Source organism: Melospiza georgiana, chromosome 16 (assembly GCF_028018845.1).
Source record: "Melospiza georgiana isolate bMelGeo1 chromosome 16, bMelGeo1.pri, whole genome shotgun sequence".
Classification (NCBI taxonomy): domain Eukaryota; kingdom Metazoa; phylum Chordata; class Aves; order Passeriformes; family Passerellidae; genus Melospiza; species Melospiza georgiana.
Window position 1 is genome coordinate 3,850,318 of NC_080445.1, and position 17,899 is coordinate 3,868,216.

The window sequence follows — 17,899 nt, forward strand, 5'->3', positions numbered from 1 at the left end:
TGAAAAGTAACATCAAAGCAAGGAACAGCTGGAGAAACTCTGATGAAGAAAGACCTATATATACAGAGCATCAAAGGATTAGTCTGAATATCACTCTGAAAAGACTTTCAAGATTTTAGAGACAGTCAACCTGTCTGACCCTTGTGCTGGGATGTTCAGGGCTCTGCCTGTAAGTCCTCCTGACATTTTATCTCACTGACATGCACCAGTTTCCCCCAGTTCAGATCCATCAGCACCTCATGAGCTTGGCTGTGTTTTGGAAGTTGGTGATTTTTGAGGAGCTTGGAGCAGCTGATTAGTTTTCAGTGGCTAAAGCAATGCCAGAGGACTAATAAGGGATTAATAGACTAGCTCCTGGTATAAATCCACAGCTTATATGGGCAGTCAATAGCCCCTATGACAAAGGTGCCAATATGCTGATGTGCTCCTGCCAATGGGCTGATCTGCTCCCGGGGTTCATTTCCTCCCAGGCTCTGCCTGCCCTGCACATTGATGAGTGTGAGGGATTTTTCATCTCAGACAGACAGGTTCTTGCCAGCACAGCTCACATCATTTAATGCATGTCAGAGCAGAGACAGTGGTGGTGTGGTACTAGGAAAGGGGGATGGATGGGAGTGTGTGTCTTTGACATTTATCTCTGCTCATATTAAAATCAGAATATGATTTACAAGGCAGTTTTACGCATGGCTTTTTCTTACTCCTGCTAGTTTGGTTTAGGAAAAACATTCTGGAGCAAGAAACAGTCACTAGATTTCCCTGTCTTTTCTCAACTACAATAAACATAAAGGAGCAGAGATTTGGACAGTAGCACATTACATATGGAGACTGAATATTAATCCAGTTTCAAATTGTATTTATACCAGCCAGTCTTCCTTTTTAGCTCTAAATGTAAAAAGACTTCAAACTCTTTTTAAAACAGGACATATCCTTTGGATGAACCCAGCAAGGTTCACCAGGAAGTGGCAGCATCCTTGAGGTAGTTATTAACAGCTATTAGCAAATACCAATATGAAATAAATCAGAAATATCCATTTTTTTTCTATGTCTACCCAGCACTGAGGAATTACATGAAGCCAAAGAGGCCATTGCAGGTTGGCCTGAAGTCTAAACACTCTTGCTGATTAACATGAATGCAGGACTGACTACACCTAATTTATAACAGAGGATTTATACCCTTATAAATGACAACAGACAGCCAATCAATAAAGGATGATAATAACTGCACATAATATCAAGGGAAATTAGAGTCAATTACAGGGTTTAAGAAAAAAGAGCGTGAAGTCCAAATCTGGGCCTTAATAGATGGAAGGTTAAGGTGCTATGATAGTTTAAAATGTGCAAATAAACAGGGTAATGAATTACAAGCATAATCACAAAAGGGATTCAAATTCTGTGGGCAAACCAATTCTCTGCAGAGCTTGGGTGTTTAAGTGGGATAGAAAACATTAATCCTGGCTGAATGAGAAGACTTCAAGAAAAACATTTCAAGGTCTGCTATAAATACTTCTAGAATGAGGTTGAGTGTGCCTAGGCTCCTCTGAACTATGAGACTTTACATGCCCTAAGACAAAATATAGATAGTTCATTCCCCAGTTGTTGTGGTTAATTAGTGTTGCATATGAATAATCTGTTCTTAAAGATCTCCCTACACCTCAAACTGTATCTAATCATGTTATAACCTACTCCTAGTAACAATTAACAAACAGCTACATCTTCTTCCCTGATTGAAAATTAACTGATGCACTGTAAATCTGCTAGTTTTTAAAACAGTATAATTGTTTTATGACCAGCAAAGTAGAGCCCATGTACTGTCCAGTGCTCAGCATCCAGCACAACCCTGCAATTATGGGAATATATGGAAGCCTTAAGGACCTGGCACTTAATTATCCTACAGATTTTTATACCAATCTAGAGGTGTAAACATGCCTTACACTGGTTGTAAAAAGTAATTACATATCCTTTTGTTGGTGTAATTTATACTCTTCTTAAAGCACTTAGAAAAGTGTGGAGGAGCTGTAGCATAAAAATCAGGGCTTTAAAGATCATTTTATCTTCTCCTTTAAAGTATCTGCACCATTCCTGAAATGCTTCAGAACCCTTTCTCCGCAGGTTGTATTTCTCTCTTGCAATTTATTCCATATTTCTAAAACAAGGTATTCTGTGATTATCAGAACTAATGCAGCTGGTTCACTCTATCTCCTATATTGCATATGTAGCATCTTGCATGCCTTGGCCATGATGCAACCAATTCCCTGCCATATTTTCTCCAACTCTCCTGGCAGGGTAACCTCAGCCCCTGCCTGTCACAGGTCCCATAAATCCATTCCCCAGGACCTCAGCTCTCATCAGCATTTCTATTTATTACTTCTGCTGCAGCTGACTCTGACCTGCAAGTGTGCCAACACATCATCACGAGGGTCAACAAAACAGATAATTTTTTACTTCACTCCCAGCTTTTCCTACAACACAGACAGAGCAAAGACTTGGCTCTGATCTGGCACTTGAAATTTGCAGGTGCTCCTGCTCCAAGCTGCCTATCAAATTTGACTGAAGTGACCACTGATTTCCCAGGCTCTAAGGTGGGATTGCCAGCAGCACATCCCCTGAGGAAGCTGTGGGGTGATCAAGGAGGTGCTGCTGGGGTTTGCTCACCTCCCTGCAGTGTGTACTCTGTCACAGGCCTGCTGAAGGCTCCCAGCCCAGCTCCATTGTAGGATGCCACCTGGATTTCATACTGGGTCCAAATGATGAGGTCTTTGACCAGGCAGTAGTTGATTTCTGCACTGGTGATGTTTTTGTACTGGTACTCCCCCGGGAGGCCGGCCAGGCGATACCTGCCATATGGGGACAAGAATTAGCTGGTTAATGAGATGCTATCAATTAGAGAAAATATCCTGGCTGGCAAAATAGCTTCCTTTGTGAAGAGGCAATATGCAAAGTTTTACAGCAGAATTTTACCAAGAATAATGAAAAATAATCAGGAGGAACATAGGAACTCCTGATAAGACCATATCATGTTTGACTGCTATAGTATTTATAATCTGATCTCACTGAGATTACAGGCTCAGGGCTAAACAAAATGGGTATTTTATCCTGTTTTATGGTTGCAGAAAAATTACAGCTTTTTAAATGTGGCTTGTCTAGTAAAAGCTGTGATTTAGTACAAAAAATAGCCCAGATGTGATTTTTATCAGAGTGCTGTTGTAAATCAGCCTGAGAAATTGTTTTTTTCCCTTCATTTCTGAAATCTGAAAAGTAAGAGCTCAGAGGGCTCTGACCTCCTGGGATCTCAGCCACTGGCATCCCTGGCTTCCACCAGAATTTACTTCAGAGAATAATTAAAATAAGGATTGAACACAGTTGAGACTGGAGGGTTGGGTAAGCCCTGGAGTTCCAGGAGAAGGGCTGTGTCAAACACAGGTGGGTGATAAATATCCTGAAACTCTTTCTGCTGAGACACGAGCAGCTGAAACACTAAATATATTTTCCCACGCAAAAACTGTATTCCAGAAAACAAAACCCCTTTGATGTGTCTCTTCAGGCCAACAAACTACAGAGAAAAACTAAATTACAGAAAACAAACAAACCTTGCAAATCTGTGAATGTGAATAATACTGTTTGTTTTCCTTCCTTTAGGAAAGTGGTACAGTGGATGCTCACAATATGCTAATTCACAAAAAAATCAAAAAACCAGAGGCCAAATAAGGGACACAAGGCATTACTATTCCATGAAAAAGACAAATATGGAAACATTTGTATTTTTATTCACCACACAACTTTTATACACTCTTACCCATCCTTTGCTTCACTGCAATCACCAAAAGTTTATTGACACAGAACAATTTCATTGACATCTTACAGACACGTTTTAAATTCATCTAATAAAATTGGTGCAATGTTCATGACTAGACAACTTCATGTGTTCAGCCAGACATTTTTGGTCTAAAATCTTCCTATAAAGAGATCACTTCTTAATCACTGACATCTCTATTTTCTGCTGCTTGCCTGACCATCTCTAGCACACTTAATACTTGTAATGCTACACTGGTGTGATTCCATTTATGAAATATAAATGGAAATAAAGAAATAGCAGCCCTCAGCTGAGTTTATTGAATGTCTTGCTCCCCCTTTCTCTCTCTCTCCTGTGCAGGGTGTGTGCTCCATGGCAAGTCAGTTCTTAGTGCAGCAATGCTCTTTCTCCTGCCCAGCAGACAAGGTGCAAGTGCTCCAGTGATTTAATCTGTTATGCTGTTAGTATGGCAGACCCCTAAATGCAATATTGGCAGTGAGAAAAAGGGCAGAGGAAGGAGGCCAGTTCAGAAATGTCATGTCTTCATGATTTTTCTCACCATGGACTTTGATGGATACTCCACATGACTTGTGCAGTGCACCTTCACTTTTAAAGATCAGGTGTTCCATCAATTTAGCATCTTGCATGTCTTGAGCTTTGGGTCTATGGATGGCTGGTGCTTTTCACTCTGCTATCCCCTGATTCTGCAGAAATCAGTGCAGGAACACTGTGCTTCAGTGCATATTGCTGTGGCCACACAATTCAACTGGGAGGAACAGCCTGGTTTATTACCTGGGACTTGTGCTTTTATGTGATAATCTTAAATTCCTGTTGAAAAAATGGTTTCTCTGTTCTGCTGTCAAGACAAAGCAGGAAGACACCAAAAATGCTCACAGATTAAGCGTAATGAATATGAGCACTATTAAAATGGACAGAGATGTTTCAGCAAGGTCAGGGATCAATTATACAGATAAATACTGTAGAAATTACCAAAGTTAGACATTATTGGAAATGCTATTTGGAGAAAACAGCACAGATTGCCAGAAGGAGGAGCCTATGGGATTGCTTTTTAAAGCACATTAAGTGCCAGAGAGACATGGCACTAAAAGCAGAAACAGAAGTGGTTAATGTCAATGGAGAGGCTAATGGAAGAAATGTCTCTACTTGTAAACCTTGCCCATACTTAATGCTGAGACTGGGAAAGACTCCCTGGGAATATCTGAGGAACTCACCCTATCACTGGGGTAGGGTTTGAAGGCAAGAATTGCATAAAGAATGTTTGCACCCTTGGCAGATGGGAACCCAAGGATCAGGACAAGGGTCTATCTGCAGGCAGAGGTTAAAGCACCTTTCCCCACTGATGGCTGACAGAACATTTTAAACTGAGCCCAGCCCTAAAACCCTGCACCAGCAGCACAAGGGGCTCCCCTCTGCTGAGGGTCTCTGTGCAGGTGACAGGGACATGAACACACTCAACTCTGCCTGCAGACACAGAGGAACTTCCCAGGGCAATTTTGGGAGCTCACCAACACTCTTAGCATGACAAAAGCCTTTCCATCCATGCCAGCAAAAGCAGGAGCACAGCTTGAACTGGATGTTGGCATTTAAACTGCAGCCTTTAGTTATCTTTTACTGTTCTGGAGGACACTGTATTAAAAATGTCAGCAGCCTGCCTACAGGATGCTGTAACCATCACTTGGAAATATGTCAGGGGCTGGGAGTTTTCCACAAAAAATGCCTCCCTCACTAGAGGTGTGGCCCTAGCTGGCTGCTAGCCCTGCAGGGTGTGGAGGATGCCAAATGAGCAGCAATCTAGTGGAATTGGATAGGAGTGAATACTGAGTCCCAAAAAATCACCTAAGGGAAATCTCTGCAAAGTCTCTCAAGTGGCAGCATCCTTTCTAACACAATGAATCCTGGGTAAGCTGCCTGACTGGATGGGTGCAGGATTCCCAGTTACCTGCCTGAATGTGTTTCTCATTAATAAATACAAACAGGGCTAAAAGGACCTTACTCAATTGGCTGATTTTCAAAACCAAATCAAGGTCTGCCATGAAGCATCTGACCTGTCATTCCCTCTCTCCATTTTGTTTGGCACAAAATTGAAGTTTATTGATTCTTTTGCTGCTCCTCCATAGGCAGGAGCCCTGTTGTGTCTTTGATAAATTTAATTAACCTTTTGAGCAGGGAGCTGAGCCTGTAATAAGCAAATATACATCTGCATAGGCTGCACTGTACCAGCCTCCCATGTGAACACTTGCATTACTTAGTGCTTCACTTCCCTTTGAAAATGGAATAAAAGGATTTTGTGAGTCTCCACAGGTCCTTTGGAACAGCTGATGGAGCCCTCAGACTCGGTAGGACAGACAGGCCAGAATTTAAGTGGCTGCACCCTTGTGACTCCTTGAAGAGTTGTTTTCTCATATTTGACAAACCAGAGCAGCCTGAACATTTGCACACAATAACTAATGTCTTTAATTCAGTAGAGATTGCTTTTATTGCACTCTTAAGGCACACCATTTGAACTCCCCTGTGCATACCTGGATTTCCCAAGTTAAGAAAGGACTTACCTTAGGATGTAGCCATGGAGAACCCCATTGTGCTCACTCTCAGGAGGAGGCTGCCACTGGACCATGATGGACTGATTGGTTCTCCCACTGGCCACAATGTTTTTAGGGGGAGCACTGGGAGGCTCCTCAGGTAGCATCAACCTAAGTACAAAAGAATGTGATGGACATGGGTGTTGGAAGAAATCAAAAATAAGAGTCTATTTCCTGTATCCCCTCCAAGTGAACCACTCTTTTATCACAGTCTGATGACTAGAAAGAAATATAATGCTGATCAAACTGCTGAAGACATGCATGTAATAGTTACCACAAATCAACATAATAGGAAATCAGTTAAGCAAGCAACAAGACAGACAGCTGAGGTAACCCTATTCTCTTGAAATCACCCAGGCTGCTACAACTCTTTAAAAAGATTACAAGCCTGAATGAGTAAGAGCTCAGGTCCAGTGTCTGTGACTCCTTCCAAATTGTTTCTTTCAGCTCTTTCAATATTTTTCATATCAAACTCCTACATTTTGAAAAAGCCATTTAGAGTTCAGCTGTTCTGCAATTCAAGCTTGCAGCAAGCTTTGGTTCACAGAAGAAGGGGGATGCATTTGAAACTGAATATGATGAAGCCATCCTTCTCTGTCACATCTGGGTAAATTCCAGCAGTGACATTGCCATGACAGGGTGAGAGCTGTGCTCCTGCCCGACCTAACTGCTGGGGCTTAGCATAAGAGCAAAATGTAATTTCCAACTGATACTCTGGAGTATGAGGACACTTCTTTCATGTTGGGCTGAGCTCCTGCATCCCCCAAATGCCATCATCCCCAACTCCTGCCATCTGCAGGGCACTCTCCAGACACCTGGGAAGTGGCAACTTCTCCACCTCCCAATCGTTGCACAAAAGATTATTTTATTCCTTGACTCCCAAGCAGCATTTTCCCCTCCCTAGGTCTCTGTCCTTCAGCACACAGACAGGGGCTGTCATTACCTGCTGGTCTCGGTGCTGTAGCGCCCCTTGCCCACCTGGTTGACTGCACACACCCTGAACTGGTAGGTCCTGGCTGGGGTGAGGCCACTCACAGTGACCCCGGTCATCTTTGGGTCAAGGTTGGACAGGTGAACCTTCCACGGAGAATCTGTTGGAAAAATTAGCATGGGAAAAAAAGGAAAAAAAGATGAAAGTGCCTGTCAAAAGCCCTGCAGAAGTGAGAAAACGCCTCTGACTGCTCAGAGCTCTTGGTGCTTCCTTCCCTCAGAGGAACTTTGGGAAGAAGTTTCTTTTCACCAGAAGAAACCTTCCTGTCAGCCCACACGGTTATGCAGATTGCACATTTCTCTACTGGAAAGTGATGCTGCACATGTCATGGCATAATAAATAAAAACTATATTCATTAACATTTTAATAAAAGAGGAAACAAGCATGATAAAGACAGATGGGCTGTGTATTTCACAACCCATCTGTTTGGCAGGCCATCACACCACCACACCCATGAGTGGCTCTGGTGGAAGGATTCTAATGAAATTCACAGTCAGTTTGGAATATCTTCCTACCCAGCTTGCAAGCAGGTGTAGAAGCATGACTCCCTCTGCCAAATCAGCCCTTTGCTGCAAGACCTGAGAAAGCTTCAGCTGCTGATTCTACGTGTCTGCAGTCCTATTTTTTTTTCCTAGTGATATTATTCAGCATGGAATCTAATTGTCCTAGGAAGATTCCCTGGTAGAAAGCCCTGGCAGCACTCTAAACCCCTTGCTGTCAGTTCACATTCTTGCCATATCAAGCTTCTCTGATGCCTAAATTACATTTACAAGTTTTTAAAGAGGTCAGAAACGAAACATGCTAAAAATTAAATATTCTGACTACTTCTCTCCATAGCCTGGTGTCACATATTCTCCCTGATGTCATGACTGAAATAGTCAGGGAGAGGTGACATTTGGTCTGCGTTGCAACAGTACAGCGACGGAATCAGCCAATTTGAAGATTTGTTCAGTTTTTAAATAATACCAGCTGTTTTCATGCTCCCTGCTCAAAATTACTAACGCTTCTGGAAATTGCTGAGGAGCTCGCTGTGGATTTTGGCAACGTTATCTGGGCATGTTGCTCATCAGAAGTGCATCGTGGCTCCTGGCAGGTCACCTCAACGTCTGCCTGAAAATGGAGATGAGATGTCCCAAACGTGGAAGGCTGCTAAACTTCACACCAAGACAGAAGCCACTCATTTTGTGCTTTTCTGGCAGATTCCTTAGCAAGTTTAAGCCCTCTAGGGTGTAATGCCAGTTGGGCTATAAACACTGCATCTTCAAATTACTCCAAATGTATTTATTCCAGTAAGGGCCTTGCCAGAACAAAGTCTTTTTTAACAGGAAAACTGACACAGCAGAATACTGGGAATGCTGGAGAGGGACATTTGCATAGCAGTGAAGCTCTGTCCTTGCCAATTGTTGATTTACCAACAGCCACTTTGGCTGCAAGATCTTGATGCCAATTTATCTTAGCTGAACATTGGATTTCTTTTAGAGAGCCCTTAGAGGAAGCACACCTGTGCCATCTAGAAAAGCATTGCTTAGGAGTTTTTTGCACCTTAGTTCCTTCTGAATTTTCACAGGCTTCCCTTGAGACTTCCCCAACAGCCTTGTTACAGCCAGAGTGCACAGCAACAAATCAAGGGAAGCTGGAGTTAAGGTATGGCTGACCTAGTGCACTGCCTGAAGGAACTTCCTGAGGAAAATGGAAGAGGGGAGTGAAATACCCTTGCATGAGCTACTTGGGCAGTGGTCCGTTTCCTAGAGCATTTCATTTGTTTACTGCCAGTGTAAACACCACCTGAGAGTGCTTAACCCAAGCAGCTCAATGTAGTGAGCAGTTTGATTCAACAACAGGCCCTATTAATCTCCTCAGCACCTTGGGGCTTTGCTCTGTTTATATGCTGCATCTGTAGAATACTTTATTAATTCTTTTTCCTCTCCTGGTGGAAGATAAAAGATCTGGCAGGAAGAGAGATTAAACTGGAAACTAATATAAACGAAGCCTATTCATCTCCTGGGCACTCTGATTCAGAGAGGAGGGCGGTTCAGGGAGCATTTGCTCACTCCTGGAGCACTGGATACACTGAGTCTGCAGAGTATCTTTAAAATTTAAATGTCAAGTCTTTTTTTTTTTTTTTTTTTAATCAATAAACAAAACACTGCAAAAAAATGGATCTCCCTCTTTAGCTGCACACAACCGACCCTGGGATTGTGCAGAAGCTCTTTTCACTGTGGAGAAGAGCAATTCTGACAAGGGAAACATGCCATAAAATTTTTAACAGCGCCTCTCCTGTCCTCCAGGGATGGCTGTCACTCACCTGTCCCAGGAAGCCTGGAGAAGCTCCATGGTGACAAAAGACTTGCCAGGTCAAACTATTAAAAAGGTCTCTGTTAGACTGAACAGACTCTGCTAATCCTTCATTTAACTTAAGCTGCCCAGAACATACTCTGGGCTCTGCTGCTCTTCCCCTGTAATTGCTGTCTGAACAACTTCCATGTTGAGCTGTCTGTCGTCTTACAAATATTGGCCATTCTGAATTAACTCTGATTGCCTCTCCAGCTTAATTTATTGGAAATGAAGAATCTCACAGGCTGTTCTCTGGTTTACAATGTCATTTTGGGGTTTTAGAAATGACTTTTTTTTTCCTGTCATGAATTTTTGGATGCGCTTGTGACGCATTCAATAACTCTGGCAATGTGCCAAGAGGCATTTCTTCTCTATTTCCCTGTCTACCCTACAGTTCATGCATTAATTGCAATTTCCCCAAAAATCATTTCTAATTTGATGTTACCGATCAGATCTACTGCAGAAAGCTGATTTTTGCAGGTCTGGAACACATTTCCATCTCTTTCCTTCTCCAGGGGGTTTTGCATAGATGGCAGCATAGGAATTTGCTGTACTGCTGGAATACACTGAATTCATCTTTCAAACTTTTGTAGTGATATGATATTGCACAAAATCCAAATGCAAGCTAAATGGTTCACCCTTTGTTTGGTAGGACCTGTACAAGGTCCAGCAGTGGCCTGAAAAAAAGTACCTTTTAAAATGATCATATCTAGATCTGAATCACAATCATAATGACAATGCAGTTTTACTTTGATTTTTGAAAAGATTTATCAATGGGTTCAATATTTGCCATTTGAATATTCCTACCAAATTCAGGGTGACGACTCATAGGTTTTATTAAGCATGTACAGATGCATTCCACAGGAGCTTTTATTATCTCCTCATTGGCACAACGTGATGATTCTGAGTTATATCATCACCTCACACAGCACAGATATCCCAGAATACAATAAAACAAAAATGGGCTTTTATCTTAATTGTTCTCAGCAGAATTCTACAAGTCTTAATTCATTTCTTCAGTTAAAAGACTATTCAGAATATTTTTTTGATTAATTCCTCCAGTCGAAACCTCTTTGGAATAAAATAAGCATATCCCCTCCTAACTCCATGAAGACACTTCATTGGAATTCTGAGGTAAATTGCAATGGGGCTAAACAGGTCATGAAACATCCAAAATTATATTAGTGCAAATGACAGCAATGCATGGCACTATTTATTTGAAAATCCTATTTCAAATCAAGGTTCACATTCTTGGCTCTGTGTGGGCAGGAATACTTAATGACTGTGTTTCCTTGGAACTGTGTTTTTCAAATTAGATTATAAATTTGCCCCCAAATGTTTAAGGCCATATGTCTCAAGTCACCCACAGACACAGTCTACTGTGAATACTTGTATTTTGAGAATTATTGCATTGTGCCAAATACATTAATTTTAAAAATTAGGTGGCTAGAGTCGTTCATATTCCCAGCAATTTATGTGCACGATCTGCCACTGTTTTCTTCCCTCTAATTAAAATGAGGGTTTTGTATCTCTTTACTGAATTGATATTAATGAAAAGGAGTTCTAATCCATGCCAGGTGGAGTGACACGCCTCCCTCTAATGCAGCTGGTAATTAAACCCCTGAAATTTATACTCGTTATTTTGAATCCTCTTCAGCTATTTCTCTGCAGCAGACACTGTTATGTATTCATTGATGGTAAGTGCTTCAAAACCTACCATGGGTCCTAAAGCTGTGAGAAAGTTATCCAAAACAAAACAGCTAAAAAAAGCAACAAGGCTACTTTTCAGCACTTATAACCAAAACACAAACTCCACACATTCAAACTCCACAGAACTAAGAACAAAATCTGTACAGCGTTGCTGACTGGAAAATAAAATCTAATTCTGGTGTCCCTCCTTCACATCTGAAAGTGAAGGGGGACTGGGATGGGAGGCACATTGCTCTGCTGTGACAGTGACAGAGCTCATGGAGGGTGTTCCCTGTCCCCCTGACAGTCACTCCTTCTGCAGCACAAACCCCAAACAGAAATTGTCTTTGAAAAGCAAAGAGTTTCTGCAGTCATATCAGGCCAAGCTCTACCTACACAACATCAAATGTGCACAAACAGTGCTTGGGATGGCTGGGAACAAAGGGAAGGTGATGATTTCCAGAGGAGCAGGAGGTCTGGAGAAGCTAAATATTAACCACACACTGCTGAGATCAAAATAGCCCTGAAAAACAAACACTTCAGGAAAATAGAAACCAAAACAAGCCAGTGTCAGTGTGCAGACATTTCAGTCAGTGTTCCAAACCAAAGCCACTGCTGACACTGCTGTACTGCTCTGTGTATATGGAACAAGAGAGCACAGCAACAGTGGAATATCCAAGGGCTCAGATTCTTCCCTATTCTGCTTCTGTGGGCACTCATTTACACATTGCACATAAAAACAAAGCAAATAAAGACAAAAATTTAAAGGACAGCAAGACCTGGGATATATCTGGGAGTTAAGATGCTCAGTTCACAACCCAGCTGGCCTGTTTGCAGCTCTGAGCTGTGGCAGGACACAGACCTGTGCTTTGGAACAATGAGACCCTCTCAGTGGCAGACTGCAATGACAGCAGCCAAAATTATTTGATCTATCACAGAGTGAGCAGTGGTTCACAGGACCCTGTGTGTTCTCAGGGACTGTGTGCATGCTTTCCAGAGAACTACTGTTGATTTTGGCCGAGCCTTCGACAAATTTCAGTGAATTAATTCTAAAATGATGGCACATCCACCCCATTCCTATACAACTGCAAAGCATCCTTGGTAGAAAGGACTTGAAGACCTTCCAAACTCCTCCATGACAAAAGAAAGATGATGGAATGAGATGATCTTCAAGGTCCCTTCCAACTGAAACAATTCCATAATTCTCCTGGCACTGAATGAGCTGCCTTTTCTTTAAGGGACTTGTCCCAGTCCATGCAGGATGCAAGTGCACATGTTCTGCCACCTCTGTGCTGTCTCTGTGTAAACACAGCTCTAGGACCTTTGCATCATGTTCCCAGACTGGGACTTCACTAACTTGTCATCAGCAAAGCCACTGGGAAATAAGGAGCAGAAGGGAAAGACCCTTGGGCAAAAGATCAGGGAGGGGAAAGAAGAAAACCAGGCAGTTACTGGCCTATATCAATGGGAGGGAAGGAGAGAAGAGTGAAAATAAAAAGGAAGGTGGTGGTAAAAAGGTAGAGATGGAGTATGAGTGCAGGATTGTGGATTTTCTTACTCATTTGTTACAAAAAGATCCAGAGTCTTTGATTGAAAAGAACTATTTTCAGGGCAGCAGTCCTGGGCATGACTTTGGATTTCTGCTAGGACTAGAAACCTGCACTTAGCTTAACAGTTGTCAAGATCATTGGTTCTGGGACCTCCACATCTGAGAAGTTATGCACTCCAGCCTGCAAAGCAAAAGGCTTGTATGTGATCTGAAGCTCAAGTTTCCCCCTCAAGCTCTCAGTGTGGCAAAACAAAGTGCTGCTCTCCAGATAATCAGAAATCAGAACTGTTTCACATTCAGTTATGCAGTGACTAATTTCAACATGTCACAAAAAGTGATGCTCTTAATTTTTTCATCAAGAACCAATTGTTCAGCTTGGATTTCCAGCTCCTAGGGTGATAGAGATTAGAAAGTATTGCCAAGGTGACCGATTTCCATATACCCTCATCTTTCCATCAGCTCCTAAAGAGGCATTAGCAATGTCCCTGAATAACCTTGCAGACTGAGAGCCTGGTGTACAGCATGATAAAACTGGCAAGTGGCAATTCCCAATGCCCAGGTTTGTAATGCAGGAAGTCAGATACTTGGATTGCACTCAAACATCCTCAACCACCTACCTAATGGAAGGGTGTAAAATGATAATCTACAGAAAGTAGAGAAAACGTATGAGCCCACAGAGAGGTAAGACAGCAGCTCCTCTTGACACCCGAGTTTGTTCCTTTGACAGACTATCAGTTCCTTGAATTATCCCCATCTCTGCATCTTTTAGGAGAAATTTGGGCTCTGAATGCCCTAAGAAATCCATGAAACTGAAGAAAAAGCCACGGGAAGGAACAAACTGACTGCTGCTGTACTGAGGAATGAGCTGTTGTACCTCAAGTCTGTCTGGCAACACCAGAGGTGGAATTTCTAAGTCATGTAAATCAATCCCTCCATCTCAGCCTTCTTTGTCACTCCCCTCTTTCAGCGTGCAAACACCTGAGTGTCAAACCCCTTTGTGCAGGTTTAAGCAAACTGCAGCAGCACTTTGTCAGCAGCTCTGGGGAGAGGGAATGGGTAAGAACACCGTGGGGCTGAGAAGTATTTGACTTACTGTTCTCAGAGAGTTCCACCACGTAGTAGAGCACGGGGCTGTTGCCGTCGAAGGGGCGTACCCAGGAGAGCACCACGCTGCGGCTGTAGGAGGAGTTCAGCGTGGCCACCAGGTTCTGGGGGGAGTGAGGCAGCTCTCTGCAGAGGAAAAGGGTGAGAGAAAGGGAAAAAAAATAAACCACATAAAAATTAATCTATATTTCATTCAGCTCCAGTCTTACAGGCAGTTAAAGGCAGGCGACATCAGTCCCGTGTGATGATGGATATAAAACCACCAGCAGCTATTGTACAATTAAATAAGTGAAAGACATCTTAGAATTCTTCACAATTTTATCCTGTTTGGGGGAAAAAAAAATAAAAATTATGCTGAAAGTCCCAAGGCTGATGGATAGAACAGCTAATGGACATGTTGCTAAATGTGGCAAAAAGCCAGTTTTCACCCTGTTTTTGACTGAGCAAGTTGGTCAATAAATTTCCTCTCTCACTTTTTCTCCCGTCTTACAATGATGTCCTACAATGTGACAGCAGTGATACGTATAAACAGTAAAACACATGGGAGATATGATTTAACATGGAATTTTTCATACTCAAGGAAGCAGAAGACATTGACACTATCCACACAGAGCGACTAATCAAAATTACCATATGTATTCTTAGGCTACAGAACAGCTTGATTTACTCACGGATTCAGGCTTATCCTGTCATGGGTAGAATCCTTCCTCCCTATAATAAGGATTTTTTTGGAAGCACCCAACCAGAAAATGCAGTGAAAATGCCTGCAGAAACCCCATGGAAATACAACATAAAACATTTCAAAAACAAAAATAAAACAGCATCTCAATTAAAATGTGTAATTTCTACACATAAAGGAAATTTGCGGAAAAACATTTCATTTGTACCCATTGGCTGAAAGCGGGAGCTGCATGGTGAAGCGAGAACACTAAATTCTGCTGCAACCCTTAAATGCTGATGCATTTTAAGAGATAAAAGCCCTTCAGCATTATACTTAAGCAAGATTTTTACTCCTTATCATCCTGATTCCTAAGGAGAACGAGGATTTCAGAGTGAAGGAAAAGCAAGGAGGGCCAGTTTTTACCCATTCAATCTGCCTTCCTCCTCAGCAAGGCAGAGGGTGACCCTTCCACAGCTCAGGCCAGAGCAGAAAGCCACGAGGGCACTCAGATGCTTAAATTAAAAATGCAGCAATTCCTGCTTGTGATGTATTTTGCCACTGAAGGCTCAGAGTTATTTAAAAACTGCAACTCCTCAGCCACTCACCAAAATAAATACAGGCTCTGGCTCCAAGCCAGAACAATAAATATGTCCTGGATTTCTGTTTTTACTGGAAGATTGAGGAACATATGGAGAGCCAGACAATAGTTTTATTATTTTTCTGTTAAGCCGCGAATGCTTTTGTTTACGCGTTTCTGATGGATACACACTGTGGAGTTAGCACCAAAAAAAAAAAAAAAAAAAAAAAAAAAAAAAAAAAAAAAAAAAATTGCTGGAAGAGCCAAAGAGTGGCAAGAAAAACACACAGCTAATGAGGCACCAGAAGCAGAAGGCACTTCCCTGCCCACCTCTCTCCAGGCAAGAGGGGTTGATATTTCCTAAGGCTAAACCTGAGACTCAAAGCCTTGTCTCATCTCATTTGACTTTAAACGCAGAACCAAATTAGCATCATGGTGACCCCAGGCTCTTTCTGTAGTAAACATGGAATGACACCTCAGGGTGTGATTCAGATCTCAACTTCATTAAATTGCTTGCTTGAGATGTCTTGATGGTGAGGAGTTTAAGTTGACTGTTCTCACTCCTTTCTGGGCGTGCACTGACAGCTCAGACATGGCCACTTTGGGGCTAAAACAAACATCAGGCACAGCAAGGATCACGTGTGGGCCCAAAGGGAGTAGATTTCAAACACAGCACTGTGAAATTTTGGATAAACACATTTAGAGAAGAGGGCGGACCTGGAAACAAAGCAGGAGGGAGCTGACCTGGGAGACAGAGCGTGGCTGTCACTGGGAAGCGTGGGGGTGTAAGATACGGCCATTTACCCAGGGACTGCAAGAGTGTGCTGCTTAATTTTGAATGAAACATTAAATTATAATAAACATTAAACCTCCACCACAATTCATCATTATGTCCTAGGCAAGCTGGTTGGAAAAGTTTTTGTGATTAAGCTGGCAAAGGTAATTACTGAAGGGAAGAGTGAAACCTCTTGTTGCTACATGGCTCACTCAAGTCCCAGTCCCGGCTTCATTTATCACCAGTCCCTGTGGGGAAGAGCTCAGAGAGGGGCTGTGGCTCCAGCTCCTCCTGGAAGATGATGGCCACAGAAGCAGCAGTGTGGGAGGAATGGCTGAGGGGGAGCACACAGCAGATTATCCCCATGTGTCTGATTTTCTGGGCAGCCAATGAGCACTCCTCGTATATATTATGGGTATTTTCAAGGTGTGCATTTGCTACTCTTGATGTCCCATACATTAGAAGGGCTCAATTAGCTCACTTGAAGACAGAGACTACACAATTAAGAAAGACTTAAAGCTTGGTCTCTTTTTCCAAGCGCACAAGACTCAGAAGACTTTTTCAAAAGTTTCCCTTTTATTCCCTGTTTGCCCTGTTTTTTAAATGCACAGACTGAGTTAAAACCTGAGGTTTTGTTTGCTTAGGATTTGTTTAGTAGCTTTTTCTCTCAGATTGACAAGGACAATCAGCAGCAGCACATGGGAAATGGGCACTTTCTGTTCAGACAGAGATTGAGTAGCGTGAACTGCTGCCTCCATCCAGGACACCCCATCCACAAATATCACAAATATTGGGTTTGTCTTTACCCAAACGTGTCCACACTGAGCAGCAACAGATGGTGCTCACAGATTTAAACCCCCCGAGGCAGACAGAACAAGTGCCTAAGAAACACACCTGGACAGAAATGAATATTTAAAGCTACAAAGACATTTCAGCACAGGAGTGTACCTCTCTCATTGCAGTATGCAAAAGCAGGGATTAAAAAGTAGTAATTTCTACTTGAGCATGCACTTACACTTTGTCTCCTTCTCATTTGCTACCACATACCCTGTGGAAGGGATGATAAATGAGACCTGAACCACCATCATGAATATTCATGTTCCCCAAAGAGATCATTGCTTCTATTTTTCCTTTAAGAGGATTACTTTTCCTTGCTTCCAACACCCAAGAAATTATTGCAGAGCATTCTAATTTCAACCCTTTCTCAGGGGGAGGAGGACCTCAGACTAGGACTGGTCAGCACCAAGAAAGTGGATGAGGTTTAGAGCAATAACACCCAGAGCACTGAACAGACTTTGACCAGACATGCAAAGTGTAATTCCATCATTATGTTTCTTTTGTTCACTGAAGCCCCAACAGGAAATACGTGGAAGTTTTTCAATACAGAATATCTTAAAACCTCATTTTTTCTAATGCTGAAGAGTTGCATGGAGGCAAGTTTCCATAACTTATTTTATGTGAAAGCAAAATATATGCATGGACACTTTAAAATCTGTAATTGACAGATAACCCCAGGGTTAATGGCATTGCCACCAAGGTGACCTGAGGGAACTCTGACAAAGCAATTAAAGTAGTGCATTTGCAAGAAAAGAACATGAAGTCATTGTGACAATCTGGGAGAGAAATATTAGCCAGTTGCAGATGATACATGCTCAAAACAGAAACCCTAATGTTTTGAGTCAGCTCATCACTGCCAGAGGGCAGCTGAAAAATTCACTCAGCAAACACATAGTGTTTTATAAAATTAGCTAAAAGCAGACTATTTGCTAAGAAAAATAAACCAGACACGGTTTAGAGAGACTTCTGAGAAAAATGGTCCAACAGCAGGT

General features: G+C 42.2%; 1 protein-coding gene across 1 annotated transcript in view; it reads right to left on the reverse strand.

The window, feature by feature from the left end:
- Positions 1 to 17,899, reverse strand: part of SDK1 (sidekick cell adhesion molecule 1) — a 384,823-nt gene that overhangs the window by 111,569 nt on the left and 255,355 nt on the right. Inside the window, exons 14-17 of the mRNA XM_058035661.1 lie at positions 14,047 to 14,183; positions 7,334 to 7,481; positions 6,361 to 6,501; positions 2,653 to 2,834 (exon numbers count right to left, since the gene is read on the reverse strand). Coding sequence (XP_057891644.1) covers positions 2,653 to 2,834; positions 6,361 to 6,501; positions 7,334 to 7,481; positions 14,047 to 14,183 — 608 coding nt within the window. The remainder of the gene's footprint in view (positions 1 to 2,652; positions 2,835 to 6,360; positions 6,502 to 7,333; positions 7,482 to 14,046; positions 14,184 to 17,899) is intronic.